At 37.4% G+C, this 23,301-nt stretch overlaps 1 protein-coding gene across 2 annotated transcripts; it reads right to left on the bottom strand.

Moving 5' to 3' along the window:
• Positions 1 to 22,667, bottom strand: NEIL3 (nei like DNA glycosylase 3). 2 transcript variants are annotated; one of them, XM_063402170.1, is made up of 10 exons: positions 21,487 to 22,667; positions 18,126 to 18,241; positions 16,029 to 16,163; positions 14,538 to 14,751; positions 13,405 to 13,479; positions 11,491 to 11,657; positions 8,441 to 8,610; positions 5,138 to 5,540; positions 3,118 to 3,289; positions 1 to 2,312 (listed from the first exon to the last, which is right to left on the bottom strand). In XM_063402170.1, the coding sequence occupies exons 1-10, from the start codon at positions 21,577 to 21,579 to the stop codon at positions 2,136 to 2,138; spliced, it is 1,722 nt and encodes a 573-aa protein (XP_063258240.1). In that variant the 5' UTR covers positions 21,580 to 22,667; the 3' UTR covers positions 1 to 2,135. The 2 variants fall into 2 exon arrangements, with proteins under 2 accessions (XP_063258240.1, XP_063258239.1); XM_063402169.1 differs by having other exon boundaries at positions 21,355 to 22,667.
• Between the last annotated feature and the right edge of the window lie 634 nt (positions 22,668 to 23,301).

The raw sequence follows: 23,301 nt of genomic DNA on the forward strand, positions 1-23,301 counted from the left end.
GCCAGCTTTTTATGGTCAAAACTTGTTACAATCAGCTATCAGCCAGACCTTGTTAAACAAGCTACAAAGTGCCTCTTCTCTAAGGAAAAAAAAAAAAAAAGCCAAAAAAAATTTAAAAAGCAGTGTTGGCAGAAGCAGTAAGGTTTGCAGAGATATCTAGTGAATTAGAATTCACTGACTCTTGTTTAGTTTCCTGCTCCCTGTAACTGTAAAAAAGAAAGATTCCTTCACGTGCTAGTACACTTCCCCTTTGATTTCCCTGTCTGCCATTTCTCACCTTGTGACATTACACAGTTGGTATATATAGCAAAATCAGGGTGGTACAAATATACCACCCCTTCAAAACAGATTAAATAAAAAAAAATACAGCATATTCAAGAAATACAAGAACAGAAAAAGTGATTGCAATAGCTAATAAAAGCACTTAATCCTTTAAAACTTGTATGCAGTTTATTTAACAGATACTACTTGTCCGGCTCTTAAGTTAAAAAAAAAAATATATGTAAGAGCCCAACTGTTATTTTTCATGTGTTAAAGTTTGAAAAAGTCATTTAACTTCCAGCTTTAGAGAAATCTAAGCATTCGCAGAAGGCAAGTAATCAAAAATGGTTGTATTGCTTTTTTATTTTTCAACTTCAACTGAACTACTGAAGATTTATCCCTGTGCCAGACATCCAAAAGCATGTACAATTTAAAAATAATCAAACATTTTATCACCATAATGAATTGTACAAATACAAGTGAGGAACCAGTTAGATAGCAATTTTAAAGATTTAGATGTATAAGCACAAGCTAGCAGAACATATCATTGTAACAAGAAGCATCATAGAAAGAGGTGGAAATGGAAAAATCAGTCTTCACCATGTGAAGTAGCTTCTTTTGTTCTCAGGTGGAGTTCTGTACCTCATGAAAGAGATATATTATTTGGAAAGAGGCCATTGAGCAACATAAAGATTATAGTTTCTACAGTCTGATTAAAAAGATTTCTTTCATGTAAGGAAAGTTTTGAAAGATTTCAAAGGAATCAAAGGCTACTGAAAAGAGGAAGAAAAAAGGCCTCTGAATTTGTGCTGCTTAGGAAAAGAATTTTCAATTTCCGGTTTCCCTTGCATCATGGACTGGAAGATTTAAATTGAACTGAAGTTATATGATGTTCTCAAGAAAATCAAGTAATCCTTCCCCATAAAACAAAACAAAACACCACAAGTATTTGCACAGACCAAAGAACCATTTGCAAGGTGCTTTTAAATGTGCTTCATCCCACATATTTTTGCTGGGAAGGAACACTACTTCTCATTATTTTCAATTAATAACTGATTGCAATTGAATGATGTATGAAGCTATGACCATTTCTTCATTAGCCTCATTTTCCTTGCTATCTGTAGTACGCTTTCTAGACATTTGAAGAATTCTGTTCCTGATTTGATAGCTTAGCATATTCTATTTACTTTACCCCTTGCTTCAGCAAAATAGCGGTCAATCCAACAAACATAAACTGAGTTTGAACCACCTTCGAGGTATGACTTTATTATCCATTACATATGGATGGGGGAAAAATATGTTCAGTAGCAACTAGAAGAAAACATTAAGATATGGATTTAGAATATATAATTTAGAAAACCAAAGAGCCATGTTATTTATTTCAGGGCAGTTTTTTGTCTTTGTCTTCCAAACCTAAGCAAGGTCAATCAACTAGAGTAACATTTGAATTGTACAGTTCATCGCTGTTTCATCTTAAGCTCTGAGAAAGCACAAAGTGGTATTTAATAAAGTATATTTTTATTCACCTCTGTTAAATACATGTTTATACTTAAGAAAATTTAAAACAATGAATATGAACATTTAAAACAGTTTAAAACAATACATAAAAAAGGAAATAGTGCAATTTTTTATTAGAAATACAATAGTATGTCACAATATGTTGCAAGCTAAATGTTTATTTCAAAATTGTAGACAGCACACCAGCAGTGTGTAATTTTTATAGGACTATGTAAAATTACTCTTTCTAGATCTGTTCTTTACATTGGAGCTCTTTTACTAGAGTGAACAAAAAGGAAAAAGAACAAAACAGAAATTACTACGAATGTTGCATGCACTTAAGACATCCTGAAGAAAAGGTAACTGTAACATGAGCATCATGGAAGAATCTGCAAACCTGGCCCATTTTCTGCCCATTGGAAGAAGCCACACTGTTTTTCCTTCCCAAGAGGGCACACAAAAAAGTTCTTTCCATTATTGGGACCAATCTTCAATACAGTCTTCATAACACATCGCTTGCCATGGTTACAAAATGGAAAATCCAAGTCGGCCCACTGTCAAAGAAACAGATTTCAGGTACCTGTGATGGCTATGAATTCCTCATTTTAAAATGGACAATAGAAAAAGATCTACAGGAAATGCCATGGAAGAAATTCTTCGTAGTACTTAGGATAGTTTTATCTCTTTTGTGAACACTTTTTAGATTTTTAACATCAACTGCAACTACATGCGCTTTGACTGGTGTAACTTGAAATGATGTTAACATGTAGGGTTTTTTCAAATTCAGGCATTATGGTCATTACTGTCTTGAGTTCATCTATTAACTACCTGATAGTCATGACTGTCAGGTCACTTTTCAGGTCAAGCTCTTTACAGACAGTTGTAGTAAGGAGCAGAGGCCACCAATTGCAGCTAGGAAGGTCATGTTAGATATCAGTGCAGCAGTGGTAGGATTTGCCCAGGCAGATTACAAAATCATCACCCTAAAAGGCTATCAGGATTTTGGCTAGCCAGAACCATGGCTGACAATCTAGTTTGCTGTAGTCCTTTCAGGAAGAAGCTGATCTGAACAACCTGTACAGGTTCCCTCAAACCAATATTTCTCTTACACATCTGTTTTACATCACCCAGAAGTAGATTAATAGCATTTACACAAGCAGGTGCCTTCTCAACAGTAAGAGAAGCAAATAAAACTGTTAAGCTCATAGCTACTATTATACTCTTAGTTTCAGTGTGCAAGAGTATTTATGTCAAACTTTAAATGCAATATATCTGTCCATGACTGACAAGTCATGGGGCCAAGGAGGCTGCAGGAACAAACACTGATGATAAAAACAGGTCCTGAACTCTTATACACACCTGAAAGTAGTCACACCGAGTTTCCCTGGGGAGAGGGCAGCAATAAAACTGCCTTCCCTTGTTTTCTCCATCCTTTCTCACAACTCTGAGGCTGCAGAGACGGCTGTGTTTACTGCAGCGAGGATGCCCCATGCTCAACATACGAGTATCTGTCACATTAGTTTGAGGTGCGCTGTAATGACAGGTTACAAAATGACTTCTGTGTAATTTAAAAGGGATTACCAGCCAAAGAACTCTCTTCTACCATTACAATAGTTCACCCAATGTACTTTTGCACACAGTGACAAAGGACTTGCTTCTCTCATGCACCCTATTGCGCCTTTAAAGCTGAATGATTGCGAGTAGTGAATAGACATGACCGTGTGCTTTTTTGAGGTATTATACCAGTTTCCAACCATGCCTTAAATTATGCTGAAGAACTCAAATTCATTTATGAAAAGAACTAAATACTACCACTCATGTTATACTGCCTACCTCAAATTGTGACATGTTCTAAAAGAGTATTCTGCTCTCAGTGGGAAAAAGACTAATACCACTAATTACTCCAGTCTGAAGGCATTTGTATGTGTCACAGAAAAGACTCCCACCCTCTTTACTAAAAAGTTACAGTAATGCTCCAAATCATATTTGGACAAGAAGTAATCTAGATGATGGGATGGAGTAGAATTCTCTGAATAGGATAATGTTTATTTCTTCCTCATGATTGAGATATTTTCTGACTGTTTGCAAGGTTTCATTTAAAAATAGTGACATGAAAAAGATAAATGCTCTGAAATGTATCTTTCCAATACATTTATATAGAAGAAGAGCAGTAATGGAAGCTTAGTGAAAAAAGAAAATATTAATTCATTCTGATGAAGTTGTCAGCTTAGGAATTTATGTTATCTTCTATGTCTGGAACATTGCAGTCCTGCAGACACTAGCAGTTTTATTCCAACACCTCATTAAAACACAAGATGTTAAAAATAGCCAACAGATTTTTTTTATAGGTTTGGTTGTTTAAAAAATACTATAAAAAAGCATTTCAGTTGATGACTTCCTGCAAAACCCTGTTGTCATGATTGATAATGTCTCATTTCTTGTTTACATTCCTCTGTATTCTCAATTATCCTGCCTACAGCCTCAGTTCCTCAGTCTGTACTGAGAGTGCAAGGGAAAACTGTATTCATTCAGCCTAGCCTGGCTAGTCAGTGAGATTGTTTGAAAACTTATGCTTCAACAATGCAAGAAGTAATTTCTGTATTTCATAACAGACACATGACCAAGAATTTTGTAGCATATCATCAATATTTCACATTCAGCCTGCATAATTTACCCATGTAAGTAACATCTACCTTGCACTCCCATTACTGTTGTGACTATCTGCCCAAGTTTTCTGTGACAACCCTCATAGATCCTCACATTTCTCTTAACTAGGCAATGGATGTGTCTGAACAGGGCATCCTGTTAAAAGGATAACTTATGGGTAGAGCACTGAAGTGGTTATATACCGAATGGGGAGGGAAGTTAAGAGTAAAAGCAGTGATGGGAAGCTCATCAAGGTAACTGTACAGAGCTGCCTGTCATGGAAGAATGCTGAAACCTGGTAATTGACAAATAACTTAAATTAGAATATATTCATCCAGATAGCTTCCTTTTGTAATCTTTCACACTGGTTTCACAATCTCTCTAAGCAGATTGCAACTACAGTGCTAAGATTAGACAACTCCTTCAGTAGAAATGTGCCTAACCTATTAAAATTAGACTGGCCCATTCAATGGGAATAGCTGAACTATGAACAGCTGTTTACCTTACAGCAGTACTGGCTAGATACCAAACTCAGGACTTTTCTAGTGACAGCCTAGGTAACTTAGTGCTTTTGAAATCTGAATTTAATTATATTTAGCCTAGAATAAGTTACCTCTGGCAGAAATCCAAAGACAGCACTGTCTGAGCCCAACTGCACAGTATTCAAATGATCTTTAAGGATAAAGCTGATTTATGGGATTATGAAGACTTGCTTTCCTTTTAGAATACATACCTGATTGCTATGTTATATGGGTGAACCAAGGGTACATGATCAGTTTTCTGTTTCTTCTGTATGTGTTTCAAACAGACAGGCTGCTGACAGGAGGATGAAGCCAGAGCAGTTACATGTGTTGAGCAGTCCTTGTCTGTGCTTCCCCCTGATAGACAGGCATTGCTTTGGATCTGTTTACAATTGCTTTTCAGAATAACACAATGAGAGTGTCCACCAGATACCTGGGTGTCATTTCTCAAAACAGTTTTGTTTCCAAGATCTGTTAAGACAAGAGTTGTAGTTCCAAATGCAGTTTTCCTATTGATCTTTATTTCTGTGCTTGGTTTTCTGAAATCATTACAAGGGTACTTCATTAGGTTTGTGTTAAAGGCTGCAGAATCTTCAAAACTCTCCATCTTTGGAACTAAGGAAGAAAGTTATTAGTTATAATCCATCTGCATAGAATGCCACATTATATTTCTCATCTGTATTCATAAGTTGTCATGTGGAGAATAAAAATTTACAGTGCCATCTCAAAATCTCTCACAGATGAAATTTCTTACAATATAAAAAACCTCATACAACTCTTGGAGTCATTTAAAACATGTGTTTCAAGATAAGATTACTATTGCTTGAATAGGATCAGTTAATAGTACAAGGTAAATGAAAGCTATTGGACAGTTAACCATAAAAAAATTAATTTGACCCAAACAAGGATTAAAGTATTTAAATTTTTCAAAATAACCTTTAACAACCCCAGCAATGGAAGGTCACAGAAACAGTACCTCCAAGCAGCGATGCAGTATTCATTTTTAAAGTATTACTTTACTATTGACACAAAAAGGAATATTCAGATTTTGGGGTCTGTAGTGTTTTCAGAGTTCCCATCCTTTCTAACCTTTGTGTTCATCCAAACTTACTTACTGTAAGAGGCTTTCAGAAGAAAGCAGTTCAGACATGTGCTTTGTGGTATAAACAACAGTTTCTTCACAGAATCAGAGGCCCTCCTAGTGGGCAGTAATCATTTCAAAAGAATGGGAAAAATTTATTAATGCCAGTTTAATACATATGGGGTCTGTAGGTAATCCCTTTCTTGAGAATAGGGTGAAAAGAACTTCATGGCATCCTACGTGCAACCTTGTTAGGTAGGAGGACAAGAACAAGCATTCAAGGACAGAGTCCCTCCTTTTCTACTATTCCATACAAAGAAGAGGGAATTAGGCAGAACATGGGTAGATGAGACATATAGAAGGGCTCACTCTCTCCAAAGGCATTCTCACTCAAAAACAAAATAAGAACCTCTACATTTGACTTGGAACATTACTTGTTTCCAGGCTCCTTCCATTTTGCCACTTCTGACCAGTGAAACATACTGGTTTCATTCAGACTTCTTCAGAAAAAATGGTAGTAGCTAGGCTGTGTACCTAGTGAAGGAGCATGGCAATTGCAATGTAATAGTAAATAATTATCTGTCTACAGACTGAATTATTTCAGCTGTAGTGCCAGCAGCTAATTTTACAGACAAGGTATTCTGTCCTCAAAAATTCAAACATTTCTGATGACAGTATTTAATTTTAGAAACAACATAAAAGCAAACACTGAACCAAGTAAGAAGGGAAAGACTCTTAAGAATTAAAAAGAAGAGAGGTAAGCAAACTCATATTTGAAAAAAAGAGAAAAAACTCAAATACCACTCCCATACAAAAAAAAAGTCTTATTTAAAAAAAAAATTTTGTAACAGTATTCCATCGAGTCTAAGATATCTTCAAATTCCAGACCTGATTTCAGTATTTGCATATAATTAAACAAGTAAAACTCAGAAGTACAGGAGAAGGAATAAGATTTTGTTTCAAAGCTTAAAATAAAGCATTTTTTGCACTTGGCATAATATATTACAAATATATTATGACAGCTGACAATATTAATTCCAGGACAAATCATCAGCTGATAAATCGTATTCTGTGAACAGATTAAAATTTTCAGGTTTCTAGTGCATTTGGCAGAATTATGCAAGATTAGCCTGCGTTGGCAACACTGTCATGTGAGTCATGAAGACATACTTTTATTGATTCCTGACCTGAGAAAATGAACTATAGCTAGTGCAAGATAAGGGTTTTCCACACTCCAGTCATAAAATGATTAAGCAACGAAGCAATATTTCATGTAGATAGCAGCATTAAAAGCTCCAGCAAGAGTCAAACAGCAAACTGAGGTAAGAAGTTGAGAATCATTTTTACTCTGAACTTGGAGGGAAAAAAAGTAGCCCCAGACCCTGCAACATTATTGGCTCGGGACGGTGTGGCTGGACAGTGCCCAGGCAGAAAGGGACCGAGGGGTTCTGGTGACAGCAGCTGAACATGGGCCAGAAGTGCCCAGCTGGCCAAGAAGACCAAGGGCACCTGGCCTGGATCAGGAATGGTGTGGCCAGCAGGAGCAAGGAGGTCATTCTTCCCCTGTACTCAGCACTGGTGAGGCCACACTTTGAGTGCTGTGTCCAGCTTTGGGCCCCTCAGTGTAGGAAGGATGTTGAGATGCTTGAGCGCATCCAGAGTTGGCAACAAGGGTGGAGAGAAGCTGGGAACACAAACCCTGTGAGGAACGACGGAGACTCAGAGGTGACCTTATCACTCTACAGCTTCCTGAAAGGTGTAGAGTGATCAGTTCCTTTCTCCAGGAACTGATAGAACAAGAGGACACAGTCTTAAGCTGCACCAAGGGCAATATAGGTTGGGTATTAGGAAAAAGGTTTTTACAGAAAGGGTGATAAAGTACTGGAATAGTCTGCCTGGGGAGGTGGTGGAGTCACCATCCCTGGATGTGTTTAAAAGATGACTGGATGTGGCACTCGTGCCATGGTTTAGTTGAGGTATTAGGGCATGGGTTGGACTTGATGATCTTGACGGTCTCTTCCAACCTAGTGATTCTGTGAAAAGGGTACTAAAGCACATGGCTTTTGTTCACATGGAAAAACAACAAATAAATTAACATCATCTGACCCTTGATGATTTCTAATTCAGACTCACACTAAAACTTTGATTTTAAGGAGATTTGAAAGAATGGAGATTTTTCTCATTCCCTGCCCCAGTAGAAACAAAGGGTCACTGAAGACACTTATCCATAGAATCCCACCTGCACACCAGGTTGGCACTTTTAGGTTTTAAGACAAGATAGTTTCCATATTGTCTGTGTAAGATTTTCTCAAAATCTGACTTCAAGCTAGTTATATATATGTGATTCACAATGAGACACTTCTACACAAAAACTACATCAAAATCATAGACCTCTCCTCTTTCCCAACACATATGCCAGACAACCCTTCAGTACCTTCAGGTCTTGAAGTCAAACAGGCATCACAAATTTCAGCAGAAGGCTTGTTTATTAGGGTGCAGCGCATACACGTCCACTCCTCTTCAGATTTCCGAGCCACATGTTCATTAGAACATGACCCCCTGCCATATGCCCAGCCAATTAGGCTATTTCTAGCTGGCAGTTCGCTGTTAAACAAAGAATGATGTTAGTGTTTTGTGACGTTCCCTCTACAAATTGCCTTACACCACTCTGTGCAGGGAGGCATGGGCTACAGAGCAAGCAGTACACAGTGTTATGCCTCCTTATCAGAGCTTGGACAGCATGTCACTGTTCAAGTCTGATTTTTCTTTTCTTTACCTCAAGGGCAAATCTTTCCAGATGCTGCAGAAGTAATACAAATAAAGCTTGGTGAGAAAGGAAGAATGTTGCAGGGCTTTCCCCCCCATCTCTTGTACACAACACTTGCTAACAAATGTATTACTGGATGAAGAACTGTTTAGAAGATGAACTGCAGAAAATCACATAGTGTAGCATATAATTTTTTTTCTCATTTGAATGCTACCCATAAGTCCACTTTGTTATTGTAACAGCAAAGGCACTGAAAGCCTTAAAAGTTAGAAAGTCTCTTGTGTGTCACCATTTGCTGGAAAGCCTTTTAAAATGTAGGAACCTGTTCAGAATTAAGGAACCTAGCTGTGAGTTGTGAGACAAAACTACTCCAGACACCACTAAAGATTTAGTTTTATATATTTTCCCATAAATTATAATACCTCCTATGTTCAACCTCTATGTTGATAGACTGATTTAGAATCACAGTTACTCCTTTACAGCTTCCTGTTACCAGGGACTACTGTTGTATCCAAACCCTGACAGCATGTTAAATGTAATTTGAACTTACCTGTTCAGTTAGTTACGTTATGTATATTTTTAAGTATTATGATATCATCCAATTTATAGTTGATAAGCTGACAAGCAATTTTTTTCATAGTTTTTGTGGAATTGTGCACTTTATCCTAGGAATTTAAGCACTTCGATCAATAATGCGAATCTTGTAGTTGGGCACTGTTGTGACACTCCTTTGACCAATCACTTTTTCCATAATGATCACTTTCTGTAACAGGCTAGAGTTCTAAGATAATGATAGAGATATCCAGTACCTACCACATCTTCCAGAACAGGAAAACTGAGGAGGATAATGAGAACTGCTGACATACCAAAGAGTTTGTGCTGTTAAGAGGCTGAACAGACATTACAGTAGCATTCACCAAAATACTGTGGCTAGCAAACAAAATAGCTGAACTGTAGTGTTAAAATGGGCATTTTCACATTATTAGATCAGTTGTTCCACTCAGTTACCACAAATGAGTGGATGTAGACTGAATATGTTCAGTGTGTCATATCTGAGAGTTTAATTACATGTAGTTCACCTGGTTCATCTGTCATTACCCTCCACACCCTTTCCCAATTTATGAAATATGTGGGGAAAGGTCTATTTTTAAAATTCAAGGTACATTTGATTTTGATGGGCTAGGTTTATAATGAGTATTTTTTTTTTTCAGTTGAGCAAAATCATAAGCTATTTGACCTGACCCAAGGACCACTGGGTTGAATTCTACAGTTTATGATCTGTAGCAGGTCAGAGTAATCACATGGCCCCCCTTCCAGTCTTCAAATGTGAAAAGCCTGGAATGGCAAATAAATTACTTGAGCTATACATAATTTTACATGGTAACCGTTACTGTATAATGAAAAGAGAGCAGTAGAACAGAAAGAACTGACCGTTAGAATAAGGAGAAGACAAGAAACCACCTTTTTATTTTATAGCTACCACTACCATGTTTTTCACTTAATACAGCACTCTTTAATTGTTTATTTAAAAGTACAGTAACAAAACACTAAATCACTACTTGTTCTAGTAAACAGAGATTTTTTTCATTACATTGTTTCTAATTATCTGACTCAACAGAACAATGCTGTCTTCCTACACTTTGGCAAATAATTCTCATTATTACTTTCTGAAAATACAGCAGATTTGGGTTATCAGCTTGTGAAATATTTATTTTCCATGCTGGAATTTTTGATATTTGATCTGTACTCAAAGGCAAATTTTTAAGCTTTAAGCAAAATCCCTTCAGCTATCTGAGTCTTGAAAGAAGCTTGGAGGTAGGAGAGGGATTTGTGCATTCTGTAAATCTTATCTAAAAAAAAAATATATACACCCACACACACTAACTAGGCAAAGTTGCAAAGTGAAACAGCATCTTGTGTCAGATTGACAGAGAGTATAAAGGCAAAACTCTGAAGCCTCAGATGAAAATTTTCAAGAATAACAGATGCCTAAGTCTGAATAAGGTGCTTTTGGAACTTTTACCTTTTGACCCTTTGTGATATCAAATGCATTTTCTGCTTTCCCAAAATAAAAAGAGGAAAGCTGCGGCTAGCACAATTTATGTGAATGTGTCTCTGTAGCACACCTATAGCAAAAGCTTTTAAAATCCAATAAGGAGGAAGAAAAAGTACTAAGCCCCTAATATACTGGCTGCATTCTGAATTTACTGAAGTTTTAGTTATCCTCAGTACAACTCTATATCCAAAAGAAAATTGCACAGATGCACAGCTATCTAGATGTGCCAGGACTGATGGGGCTATCCTGCAAAAAGAAAGATACAGATTCCTTCTTCATGATATTCAACTCAGTTGAGTGGAAACATCCAAGCCCTTTAAACTGATAACAACCAGAACAAAGGGCAACTTTTCTAATGACTTAGTTTCAGTGAATAAATCTGAGTATTCTGAATTGTTTTTTAATTCCTACATTTGGGTAGAGCAATAGCTACTTCATAATAGATGACACCTTTGAAAAGAATAGTAGCAAAGAATCAAAGCTTCTAACCATTTTTAAACACCAATAGCCAAAGCTTTTTTTTGCAAGATGTTCTGTTTTTGTCTGGCATAGTTAATTTAGTTATAAAATGCACAGAGATCCATTCTGTTTCAAAGGGGGTGTCCTCTTACTGTAACAGCACTTGGAGGTGCTTAGAAATGTGAGGGTGTTACCATCGTACCTAAGATTGACGAGCTGGGGATCTGCCTTTTGACACCGAGAGCAGAAGTAAGTCATCCTGCTGTGGTCTCCCAGACGACACACGGTGATGCTGCCACTGCACTCCCTGCAGGCCGGGCGCTTGTACACTTTGTAGTGTTTGTACAGCGGGGAGCCCGTTTTGCGGCACTGAAACACAACGTGTTTAAAATCCATGTTAGAGACTCAGGATAAATTTTGTGTCAGTCTGAAAATAAAAAACCCTTGACTGTCAACTCAATGACTAGATGAAGATATTTAAGAGAGACACTATTAAACGCTATCTCTGTATTTCACACTATTTTATTTAAAGGTTGACAAATGAGATGTAACAGTGTCTGTAATTCTCCACATAATGAAATAAAAGACCGAAGAAAAAAAAGCATGCTAGCAAGGTGCAAGCAAATACATGCTAGGAACTCTCTGAGTTCAGCTGGACCTGCTAGCTGTGATTCAGCACCAGTTGTCTTTGACCTGGAACCTGCAGGAGTCTTCTTGAAGAGCTAATGAGCTCCAATCAATGCAGTGAAAAAAGCAAAACAAACCACAAAACAAACACCACATTCTCTCACCCCCAAAGAGTCAAAAACACAGCACAGCTCAAGATGTGATGCTACAATCTGGGTTAATAAGCCTTCCCAAAACCTAAAGAACTGTGCAATGCCAAAATATTCCCAAGATTCTGTAAATGTTAGGTAGACTTAGCAGTAAAACTGCTCAGATTCATCTTGGCCCCAGCCATGCCAGACAACCTGGCTAATGAAAAGCCACTTTGCACTCTGGTGAACTCCCCAGATTCTGGCAGAAAAGCCATATTACATTAAATATAGTACAAGTCCAAGGGACTGACCTTAAGAGCCTTCAGGCAGGCACATTTCATGAGACAATTCACAAAACACCCATGAAGTCAGCATAGGCACACTGCAGCTAAAAGTTGTAAAAAAAATCCAAACAAGAAGAGCCCAGTAGAGATGCAGCCAACTCTGCAGAGCCACACAAGTTTCTGCCCTACTATGAAGTTTGGAGAAATGAAAACATTTCCCTACCAACAAACTAAAGTTCTCTTTAGTGGGTTGAAGGAAAGTAGATATTTAAGCAGACTTATATTAAACAAATCAGTTTTAAACTTTATGATTTTAAGAATGTTAGATGCCCTTACCCTCACCTACCAAAAAAATTCTTTTTAGCAGTGCTTGCTCCTTGCCTTTTATGAACATCAAGAGAAACAGACAAAAATGTCACTACTGCTGTTCATTTCTTTGTGTGCAGCTTAAAAAAACAAAACATGGAAGAATTAGGTCAAATTCTCTCCTTTTCTTCAGTGGAAAGTTAAAGAGCACCAGGAATTATGGAGTTAATATGGGAAGAAATTAAGTCCTACTGAAGTTATAGCAGTAGGGAGAAATTGTAATTTATTTCACTTAATCAACCAAAACCATTATTTCAGTTAGGAAAAAAAAGTTGCTAGGAGTTGCAAACTATATAATCAAATAAATTTAATTGCTATTTCAAGTTTTATAAAGGAAGCCGCATCAACTACCTTCATACTTCCCTGGGACAATCTCAAGTTCCCACTTTGAGAAGTAATATTTATGTTATCTTACATGTAACTTTGTGCTTAGCCTACATCAATTCTGATATGTTCAGAGTGGCATAACAGCACATGCACAGAAAAACTGAACTGGCCCTCAGGCAGCAGCTGTGAAAGTCTTTTGGGCCACGCTGTGCATATTTTGACAATCTTGACTCCCCCTACCTTTCCATCATCTGACAATTCACAATTAATAAAGAGCACACAAACCAACATTCCTATTCATGGAAACACTTGCTTTGTTACATACATAGCTAACATACCAGAATAACATTTTGGAAGTTTTCCAGAAATACGTGCCAATACCTTATAAAAAAGCAGGGTAAAATCACGTGTCATTTTTACCAAGTGACGTATATGTTCATCTGTCAGCTGGCAGACCTGTAAGAAACACAAGAATGATTTTTAGAATATTACGATGCTAAGGGACAATGGCAAAAGAAAGACCTATGAGGTAGGTGCACTTTGATATGGAGTTACTTTTCTCCACGTTGTGATAATTCCCTGACTCCATATTATATGTATCATCTCAGTAACAGTACATGTTCACATTTTATACTACAAAAATTCACTGCTTGCATACCAAACAATGTGCTTAGCCTCAACCACGCAAAACGTGGTAGAAAATTCAGTTGTCTCCCCTCTATTGACCAAAGAGTTTAGGACCACATGAGTCACATTAGAGTTAGCAAGTCCCACATCCCTCCTAATTCCCTCATGGATCATAATATGGTAATATGAGGCTCTTTCCTCTGAGAGATATTCAGGGAGAATATGTGAGTCAAAGACAAAACAATTAGAGAGACATATCAATCAAATATGTTTGTCTTAAGAACCCAACATTTTAAATCACATTCTTATTTTTTCTGCCATAATGCAGATAAAATTAAAATCCAGATTGACCTTATGAACAATTTTCAAAATACTATGTTTAAAAATGTTTTCAATTACTAATCTTCACCAGCTTCCATTTACATTCTATGTAATCTCTGTTTTGCAAATATCATTTTCTCACCCAAAGTTTGGAGACACATGCCTGAGGATCTTAAAACATAAAAAGTATGATAAACAATGGTAAAAAAAAAAAATTGATGCCAGCAAGCAAGATAAGAAGTGGAAGAAGCAGCTGCAAAAAACTATTTTGGGTATTAAATGAACCAAAAAAACCTGAGCACTTTTCACTTTCCCTTATTTATGGACTGTCAGTTTAATGGTAGAATAACAGGATGCCAGGCTTAGAATATGAAAGTTAATCAGCTCCAAGGAGTGCCATGACAAAAACCTCCTGTTATAATGATAAAACATTAATTTAGTGTCTAAGAATAACTTAAGAAATTACAGGTGATAAAGGTAAGATGATAGCAAAATTGTAAATAAATATGTACTTAAATTTTTAACATTTTGGTGTCCTTAAAAGCCATCTTGAGACATTCACACACCTTAAGAGCTGGATGAAGACCACTATCAAACAGTGCTTCATTTTTTATGATATTTCCCACTCCAGGTAATACTGCTTGGTCCAGTAACACATCACACAACATACGGGTGTTCTGCTGCTTAATCTCATGTTCTGCTCTAGAGAAGCTGAACTTTGGAGAACAGACATCCAAACTTTCCATCATCCTCACTTTTTGCTCACACTCAGCTGCATTTCTAGAAGAGAAAAATACACTGATTAATTTTTATTTTAAATATATTCTAATATAGCAGTGTGGTTTTAAAAACAACGCCAACAAATTATAGTAGAACATTATATGCAGATAACAGAAACCATGAAAATACCAGTGACAGGAAGTGGCACAGAAATTCCATTAAACATCTCTTCCAAAAACAGGTCAATGACACACATATGGAACATGCATATAGTCCAAAATACAAGAAATTATCTCATTTTGTTCCTACCAGCTTGAAAAATATTTGCCAGCTCCTTGCTTTAAGTCTTCTTCCAAGATGGAAAGCCCATACCTAACTGTATGGTTACATGGTCCACTAGTTACAACATGACATGAATATATATATATATATGTGTGTGTGTGTGTAAAAATTATATATATATATTATGTTTCAAAGAATTACAGAATATTTTGAGTTAGAAGGATCCCACAAGGATCATGAAGTCCAACTCTTAAGTGAATGGTCAAAATGGGGATCAAACCCATAAACGTGGCATTATTAGCACCATGCTCTAACCAACTGAGCTAATTATAATTATAATTATGTAATATCTATATGTAGTAGATTTTAATAGTTGTTACAAAATTAAAATATATATATTTATATTTAAATAAATAAATTATTAGGATAACCATTTGGAAAAAAAATACAGTACAAGAAGTCTTGGCTTAGATGAGATTTTGTGTTTTGTAATTTTAAGTATGCTTATATATGTTACATGAATTTACATGCCCATTTCCACTCAAGAGCCTCAATCACTTTAAAATCAAGCTGGCTGGGTTTTTTTTTTCAGCAGTGTGAAGTACAGTGCTAATAGGCATAAACATCTGCTTAATGTAAATCAGAACAATTATAAAAATCTGCTTCCAAAAAAGAAAAAAATAAAAGTCCAACCTTGGGAGCATAAAAACTTGAAACCTGTAATCATGACAGGTTGTTTGTAACCCTTGTTAAGAAATGAGACTTGGATGGAAATTAACAGAGCAATTGGTTTCAGCACACAGACCTAAGGATAGAATTAAATCCAACTTTCATTCCCAGTCTTGACACTACCTAATGACCCTATGGCATAGAACTACTTTAACTGCATATAAGCTCTGCTAAAAAGTAACAAATTGCCATACCAACAAATATGGTATGTTCAGAAAGTTTTGTCTTGATAGAATCCAAACAGTTAACAATTTGTACGTGATTTTTCATTTACCTTAAAAAATGTTGTAAACAGAAATAAACTCTTTTGTTAGTTTCTGCTTTACCTATACTCTACTGTCACATCCCAAAAACAAACAGTATCCTCCGTAAGCTGTATCTCCAAAATTGGTTGTGCTCCATTTCTGTCTTTGCTTCCAACAGGATTAATGTGCATGGAACCATTCATACCAAAGTGAATCCTCGGAAAGAAAGAGAGTTATTACAGGTATTTTAACTTCACTATAGTTTCCAAGCATAACACGAGTCTATTTTTAGAGCTATGAACCTTACCTAATCAAGTCAGTATGTATGTACATTAATTTTAGTCATTACCACTAACACAGCAACAAACTGTTATCTTACAGAATGCTCAATTCCCAGAGAGGAAAGAATGCTACCCAAGAAAAAATCCCTCCAAAACATAGCTGGCTTTGAGTAGTCTTCATGATTCATTATACAGAAGTCAATTGTAATCATTAAGTAGCACCATTTTCTGGTGCACTTAGAATTTTTTTCACTTGACATGCTGATCTTCCAACATAGATTCTTAAACCTTCAGGGAGGCTGAAAGAAATTAGGCCACTTGACCAGAAAAATTTCAGTTAAATCAGGCAGAAGTCACCCGGTATGCAAAGAAAGAGTTTAATCCCCATATTGCCACCACAGTTATCCCATCATAGCTATAACCAGTAACACTATAAACAAATTAATTAGTATTTGCCATATGTTATTTTTTTTATTTTCTTTGCCTACAACCAAGGCAAAGCCTGCAGGTCAATTAAAAATTAATAAAAGAAATAAACTGAAAAATGCACAGATGGCAAAATAGGCAAACAGATTCATTCAAGCATACATTTTACAGATTAGTAACGCTTTAAGAGGTCTTACATTTTATAAAATATTCTACCAGGAGTTATGCCTGAGCAAAGAACAAGTCTGACTATCATCTCTTACGTTTTATTTATTACAAATTCATCTGGTACAATCAAATCCTAAAAATCATAATATAGCAGGAATATCCTATTACTACACACTGAATATCAGAAAAAGTGGATTATTTTGTAGTTACAAGAAGATTTAACCAATTAAACTATGTAAATGACCAAAGAAAAGCAATATCAGGTCAGTATCTCCTTTAAACCCAGCTTTCTTACATTTCAGGAAAGACAGACATTTTAAATATTTACAGACGGGCCAACACAACATGTCATTAAGCATATTCTCAAAGTTAACTCTTTAAAATTTGAAAAAAAATGTTATTAGGTACTTAAAAACCTGTGTCCTTCCAAAAATCTTCTTACAAGTCAGTTCAGATAATATAGTTCTTTCAATCATTTATCTTCAATAGCCATTTTCAATTCTCAAGTGCCATGAGTATTACCACACAGGCTTAACCAGCCAAATTTGTTTTTAAACCTAGACAAATTTCTTTTAAAACTACACTCTTGTATCTTGCTACCAAACAGTGATGCTTAAAATGCTTCCAGAATTTTTTTTTCATTCAATTTAATACCTGAGGGTTTAATTTACGAAGCTCCAGTACAGAGTTTAAAATCACAACTATTAGATATCCTACTACCTTCTCAGTTCATGACTAGAAAAAAAAAATCAAATCATCACAACACATTTAGATTCAAAACCATTAAGAAATTTATAAAATTTAATTCTAAAGTGTTTAATTACCATTGGTGTTCTGAAATAGGGCAAAATAGAAATCTTCTTTTTAATTACAAATAGAAAAGTCATGCTAATTAAACCTAGGATCTGTTATTCAGTGAGAACTAGTAAGGAGCTGATGATTTCTTGTTTTGAAGTAAAAGGGTGAGACTTTAGAATTATTTAGTGCTACACAATATTGCAGGGATCTGAATGTACTGCATGTACTATAACTGTTTTGTCTCTAGCAAATGCAACTTCCTGTTTGAAACAAAGCATGTCAATAAATAACTGTCCTTTTCAGATACCTTTACATGGACTCTTGGAGTAAAGCAGTAAATCATCTGAACATGTGACTATATCCAATACTCCTGCACTGTAGAGAAGCTGATGAGAAGTTTCTCTGTAACACTTTCAAATCTCTGTAAGCGCCATTAGCAAGAAAAAGATGACCCCCGAAATACATTCACTCTGAGTGCATAGGAAGCCTTTTTCTCACTTCTTACCTCAAAGCTTTCTGATCAAAATACATAAAAAGTTCCTTTCCCAATGTCTCCACACCCCTGTAAACATGTCCAACAAGGAAATCATGACCAGAGATTCTCTCGTTACTTGCAGCAGTCTGAAAAATGAGTACACACACACAAAGATTAAAGAGAATTTATACTGCTTAGATTCTTTCACAGTACACATTCTGCAAGCAGCTGTATGAACTAATTTTCCAATTTGGACAACAGTAACTATTCTCTCCTTAAGCACTCTACCAAAAACAATGGGACTATTAACCTAGGAAGCAGTCATTTTTGCTAATGCTATCATAACTTAGCTCAATTTTTTCCTAATTGAAGTAATACATCTTTTTTATCAGGGAATTTTATGCCTCTTCCTTAGAGTAATGAATTTATAATAAGAGTTTCAGACTGGTGTAAAATACACAGGTACAGTTTGAATATTAAAAACATGTCAGAGTGTCAATTCTGCTATTTGCAGATCTATAGTCTTCCTCAAATGTTAATGACAAGCTTTCAGTATTTCGCATAGTGCATTGTGTATTACAGAAAAACCTCCACAGGGCCCACAGAGATATCTCTCTCTTCCTACTAGTTTAAAGTCTAATCTCAGAAGCAGGTGAGCAGCAGGTGGGACACTACTAGAGGACAAGATAAATGTGAGATCGAAGCAGGCATATTTTCTTGCTTAGCACATGAAAATGCATTGAAATTATACAGGATGTCTACAGGCTATCTGGTCCAAACACTTGGTCAAAGCACAGTATGCTTGGGACAGGGAGCCCAGGGCCTTATCCAGCCAAATTCAGAGCAGCTCCAGGTATGGACACGCCAGTCTCTTTGAGCCCTTGTTCCATGGCTTGACTATTGTGGTGGAAAACTTTTCTTAATACCTTAAGAGAATTTCTCCTATTGTCACCTGCATCTGCTGCTTCTCACCCACTGTGCATGTCCAACAGAAGCCTTGCTGTCTCCTCCATACCCTCCTTACAGGTAGGTGAGGAGAGCAATAAAATCCCAGTTCTATCAGCTTCTCCTTGAGCACCATGTGCTTCACCCTGCTAATCATACCAGAGCACTCACTTTACTGTGTTATTATCTTGTTATTATTGGGGAGCTGGAAACTCAGGTGCTGCTTTACAAGTCCTGATCAGAGGTAAGAATCACTCTCCTCAACCTGCAGAGCCCAGCATGGGACTGTCCCTCTTCCTTGCAAGAGCACACTAATGACATGGACTCAGCTTTTACAGGACCCTAGGTCCTTGTTTGACACAGAGCCATTTCCCATCTGAGCAGCAGCCAGAACAGTGCTGTTCCATGACACTCTTCTGTTCCAAGTGCAGGATGCTGCAAGTTCGGCAGATGCTGAACTTGAGTTTCTACCAGCCCATTTTTCTCAGCCTTTGAAGGTCCCCCTGACTTGCACCCCAAGATTCACTGTCATCATAGCCCTGACTGCAAAGCAGATACACATATCAGTGCTTCAACTCCAGCACGCAATTTCAATGCAAATATGTATGAAAGCAACTCTGGCAAATCAGCCAGGCTTCTGCTAGTTAGTGGCATTTCAGAGCTACTCTCTATGCAATCTCCCACTGTATTATTACCTTGAAATGATATACATACAGAGAGTTTTGTGGTTATTATTCTGTCAAGGAGGAAAATAAAAATATTTTTTGCAAAACATCACTTACCTTGTCTGTTATCAAAATGTGAAGAAAGCAAAATTTTGTTCCCATGTAAACAGTTCATGCTTTCCAATAAAAGTATTGGAATCTGTTGCTGTGCAACAAAGTTTATTTTAACTTTAAGCCACTCAGGTTTGTTTAAAATAAACCAGAGTAGGAAATTACTGAAATGGAAAACTAACTTGTCTTTTCAAATATTTGAAGTTAAATTCATACCTCTTTGGTTATCAGGCAAACCCTTACAGTCATAATAGTACAAACTCTCCTAAACAGTGTAATCTTCAGCAGTGGCCAAGGCTCTGGCCATGGTCAGCAGCCCCTGTGAAATCTAAGAAGTCCAAGACCCTTATGTTGGTCATTTTCCAATGAACAGAGGCTGCCCAGAGGTGACTTTTACTGCGTAAAGTGATGAAAATGAATCCACTTGAGGGAGTGAGATTCCTTTTTGAAACCTTAGGACTATAACTCCTTACTTCAAAAATCTGTCCTGAAAGATATTAACCTATAAAGACTAATCTTAAGGCCTATCTGAGACAGATGTATTTTCAACCACATTCTTTCCTAAATTGTTTCACTGAAGCACTATCTGACTGCACCTTAAACAAACTCCTACACTGCTTTATACACTACGAAATTGGGTAAAAATTCCCCAATTTTCTGCCAGGAGGCACTCAGTATACTTGCTTGGGACACAAGCAACACAGATGATGAGCATCTTAACATCTTACAGATGAGCAAAACGAGTCATGGACAAAAAAATACCTTAGCTTTGTAATCAAGACCAGATGACAGTACCTACATACTCATCAGCCAAGGCCTGCTTACTGACACACTAATTTCTCCATCTGCTACAAGGTCTCATGAGTCCCAGCAGATTTATACCAGTGAACTATTTTATGCTGCCAGTGAAAGGATAAAAACTAGTACGGAAATTACATACTGTGTACACTGAAAGCAAATGTCACACTCCTTATTTAAATACTTGGTCCAATTAAAATTGCTTAAAAATACTTATAGAAGTAAAAGCTCCCTTTCTGCAAGTCAAGGTGTACCTTTCTCATGTTTCACATCGATTAGAATCATAGCATGCTTTGGTTTGGAAGGACCTTAAAGAGCATCTAGGACATGTCTAGACTGTGGAGATTATGAATAAATAAGATTAGCAATAATTTCCCTTGGATTTAACATTTCCTCAAGCAACATAGAATTTGAAATTTATCCTAAGTGAACACGATCGATTCTAAAATCTTTCCGTCATTACTCCTCCTGTTTCTACAGTTTCATCATCGCCTTTACACATCTGACCTGCCGAGACCTATTATGCTGCCGACAAGAATATTTCACAACTTAAAGGAAGAATAAAGACAGTATTCCGGGATGACATCCGTCAGCGCCCACGGACGCCGGCAGCGGCGGCACGGGGGATACCAACCACCCCTCTCGGAGCTCCGGCCGCCAGCCCCCGGCACCCCAGTGGCTCCTGCCCGCTCGCCTGCTCTCACCCACACCCGGCGGCATTTACCACCGCGGACACCCACGAGCAAAAGCGCTGGGCCTCCGCTGCCCGAGGCGGCTGCCTTGCCCTGCGCTGTCCCGGTCGCCGGGCGGGGCCGCGCCTCTTCCCGTGCCCGTGCCCGTGCCCGTGCCCGTGCCCGTGCCCGTGCCCTCACCGCGCCGCCCCGCGCGGCCCGCACGCGCTGTCCGCGGCGCAGGCGCGCCCGCAGGCGCTCGGCGCACAGCGCGCAGCCCGGGCCCTCCACCATGGCCGCCGCCGCCGCCCTTCGAATCTCCCGCTCGCCTGAGGGCGGTGCGGCCGCGCCAGGCCCCGCCCCGGTGGTTCCTGTTGATTTCCTGAAAGGCAGCTCCTGCTGCTCGGAAGTTGCTGGCTGGGTTCTGTAGCTCCCTGGTGTTCTCTAAAACGCGCGCAGTGCATCTACTTTCCACAATCTTAATCCAAGACTTAATCCACAATCAGAAATTAATTTCAGCTTTTAAGACGTCGGTATTTAATAGCTTTCTGCAGTCAGTCCAGGTTTACAGAAGTAAAATACTCTAAGAAAATTGAGGGAATTTCCATTGCAAGTTAGAAAATTGGACACCATTTCCCAAAGCCCAGCTCGTGAGGCAATACTCCCACCGATCAAAAACCACTCAATGTTATTTCTTACATACGCAATCCATATCCTGTCTTCCGTCTGGGTTCAATCAAAATGTGGTTTTCCTAAAAGATATATTTTTGTTTTTTAACATGGAGGGAAGTGGATAAATCGGGCTAAATTATGTTTGCTGAAATAAAATACAATTCACATTTTCTGGTGAAGCTGGAGTGTGCTGCCCTTGTTGCAAATGCCTGTTTAGTTGTTTTTGTTTTTTTTTTTTTTTTCCCTCAGTGGTATTTTTGCTCTGATCTTTTAATATCAATACAATAAGGCAATTTTTAGAGAATTAAGCTCATAAGTCAGAAATCAGCAATGTTAAAAAGGGCATGCTAAAGTGATTTTTCTGCTGCTCTAGAATTCTGCCTTATTGTTCTTTCAAGCAAATAGAAGTTGATACATAACTCAGGGTTCTGTGTTACAATTTAAAGTATCTTAAAAGTACAGACAATAGTTCCTGTCACTTGGCAGTCAAATATAATGTTTTTCATGATAAGGGATTTCATTTCATAGCTAGATATTTTTCAGTAGATGGTTTGTGCAGTGAGTTACAGCAGATTGGGTTTTCAGTTCCACATCTAATTCTGCAGATGAATCAGAAGTTCCAACAGTACCCATTAACAAGGTCCTCTAGCCATTTTTCCACTTATGTACATGAATTTTAAAAAGAGATTCTGCATTAACTCCCCTTTTGCATGCACTTTTATTCCACTAAAAGCTGAATTCCAGGTATGCACTATCTCTTGTTGGTGAGATTCATGTTAAAGTGGTTGGTGGTTTCAAACATTTGGGAATTTCTTTGCTATAATAAAAAACATTCAATAATATATTTGTAACAAATGGAAGAGAGGTAATAGCACTGTAATATACCAGTCTGACTGTTCTGAAGCAAATGACCAGTGCTGAACTCTAAATCCAGATAGTTTATTGGTAAAAGTACCTAAATGACAACAGCTGAATGAAGAACAGTTGTTGGGCAGTATTCTTGCTGATACAATTTTTTAGTGATCTAATAGTGTAGCCAAGTGAGAAATATACAGCTGCTTGTGTTTTACAGCCTTCTGAATAGAATAGTCTTAGCTGCTTTTGTCAAAGTATTTCCTTCAGTCAGGAAATCTCAGTTGCTGCCATTCAGTTTCAACAATGAAGTTCCCAGGCTACAAGGCAAGTTTTAAATATAAAAAAACCCAACAAACTTCTTTAAATATGTTCCAGAGTTCTGTATTAGAATTTAACATTTCTTGGCAGATAATTCCATCAGAAGTTGTTCACACCTTATTTTGATTTTGAAAAATCCAATGCCCACAAGAATCTCTCCCACAGGTAATT

This window comes from Prinia subflava, chromosome 7 (genome assembly GCF_021018805.1).
Source record: "Prinia subflava isolate CZ2003 ecotype Zambia chromosome 7, Cam_Psub_1.2, whole genome shotgun sequence".
Taxonomy (NCBI): Eukaryota; Metazoa; Chordata; class Aves; order Passeriformes; family Cisticolidae; genus Prinia; species Prinia subflava.

Excerpts from the sequence above, each read along its gene's own strand:
- NEIL3 (XM_063402169.1), bottom strand. The coding sequence starts at position 21,579 with ATGGTGGAGGGCCCGGGCTGCGCGCTGTGCGCCGAGCGCCTGCGGGCG. Across the intron at positions 13,480-14,537 it reads GTCTTCATCCAGCTCTTAAG|GTCTGCCAGCTGACAGATGA; the intron begins GTGTGTGAATGT and ends TGTTTCTTACAG. Across the intron at positions 3,290-5,137 it reads CCATATAACATAGCAATCAG|CGCACCTCAAACTAATGTGA; the intron begins GTATGTATTCTA and ends CTGTCATTACAG.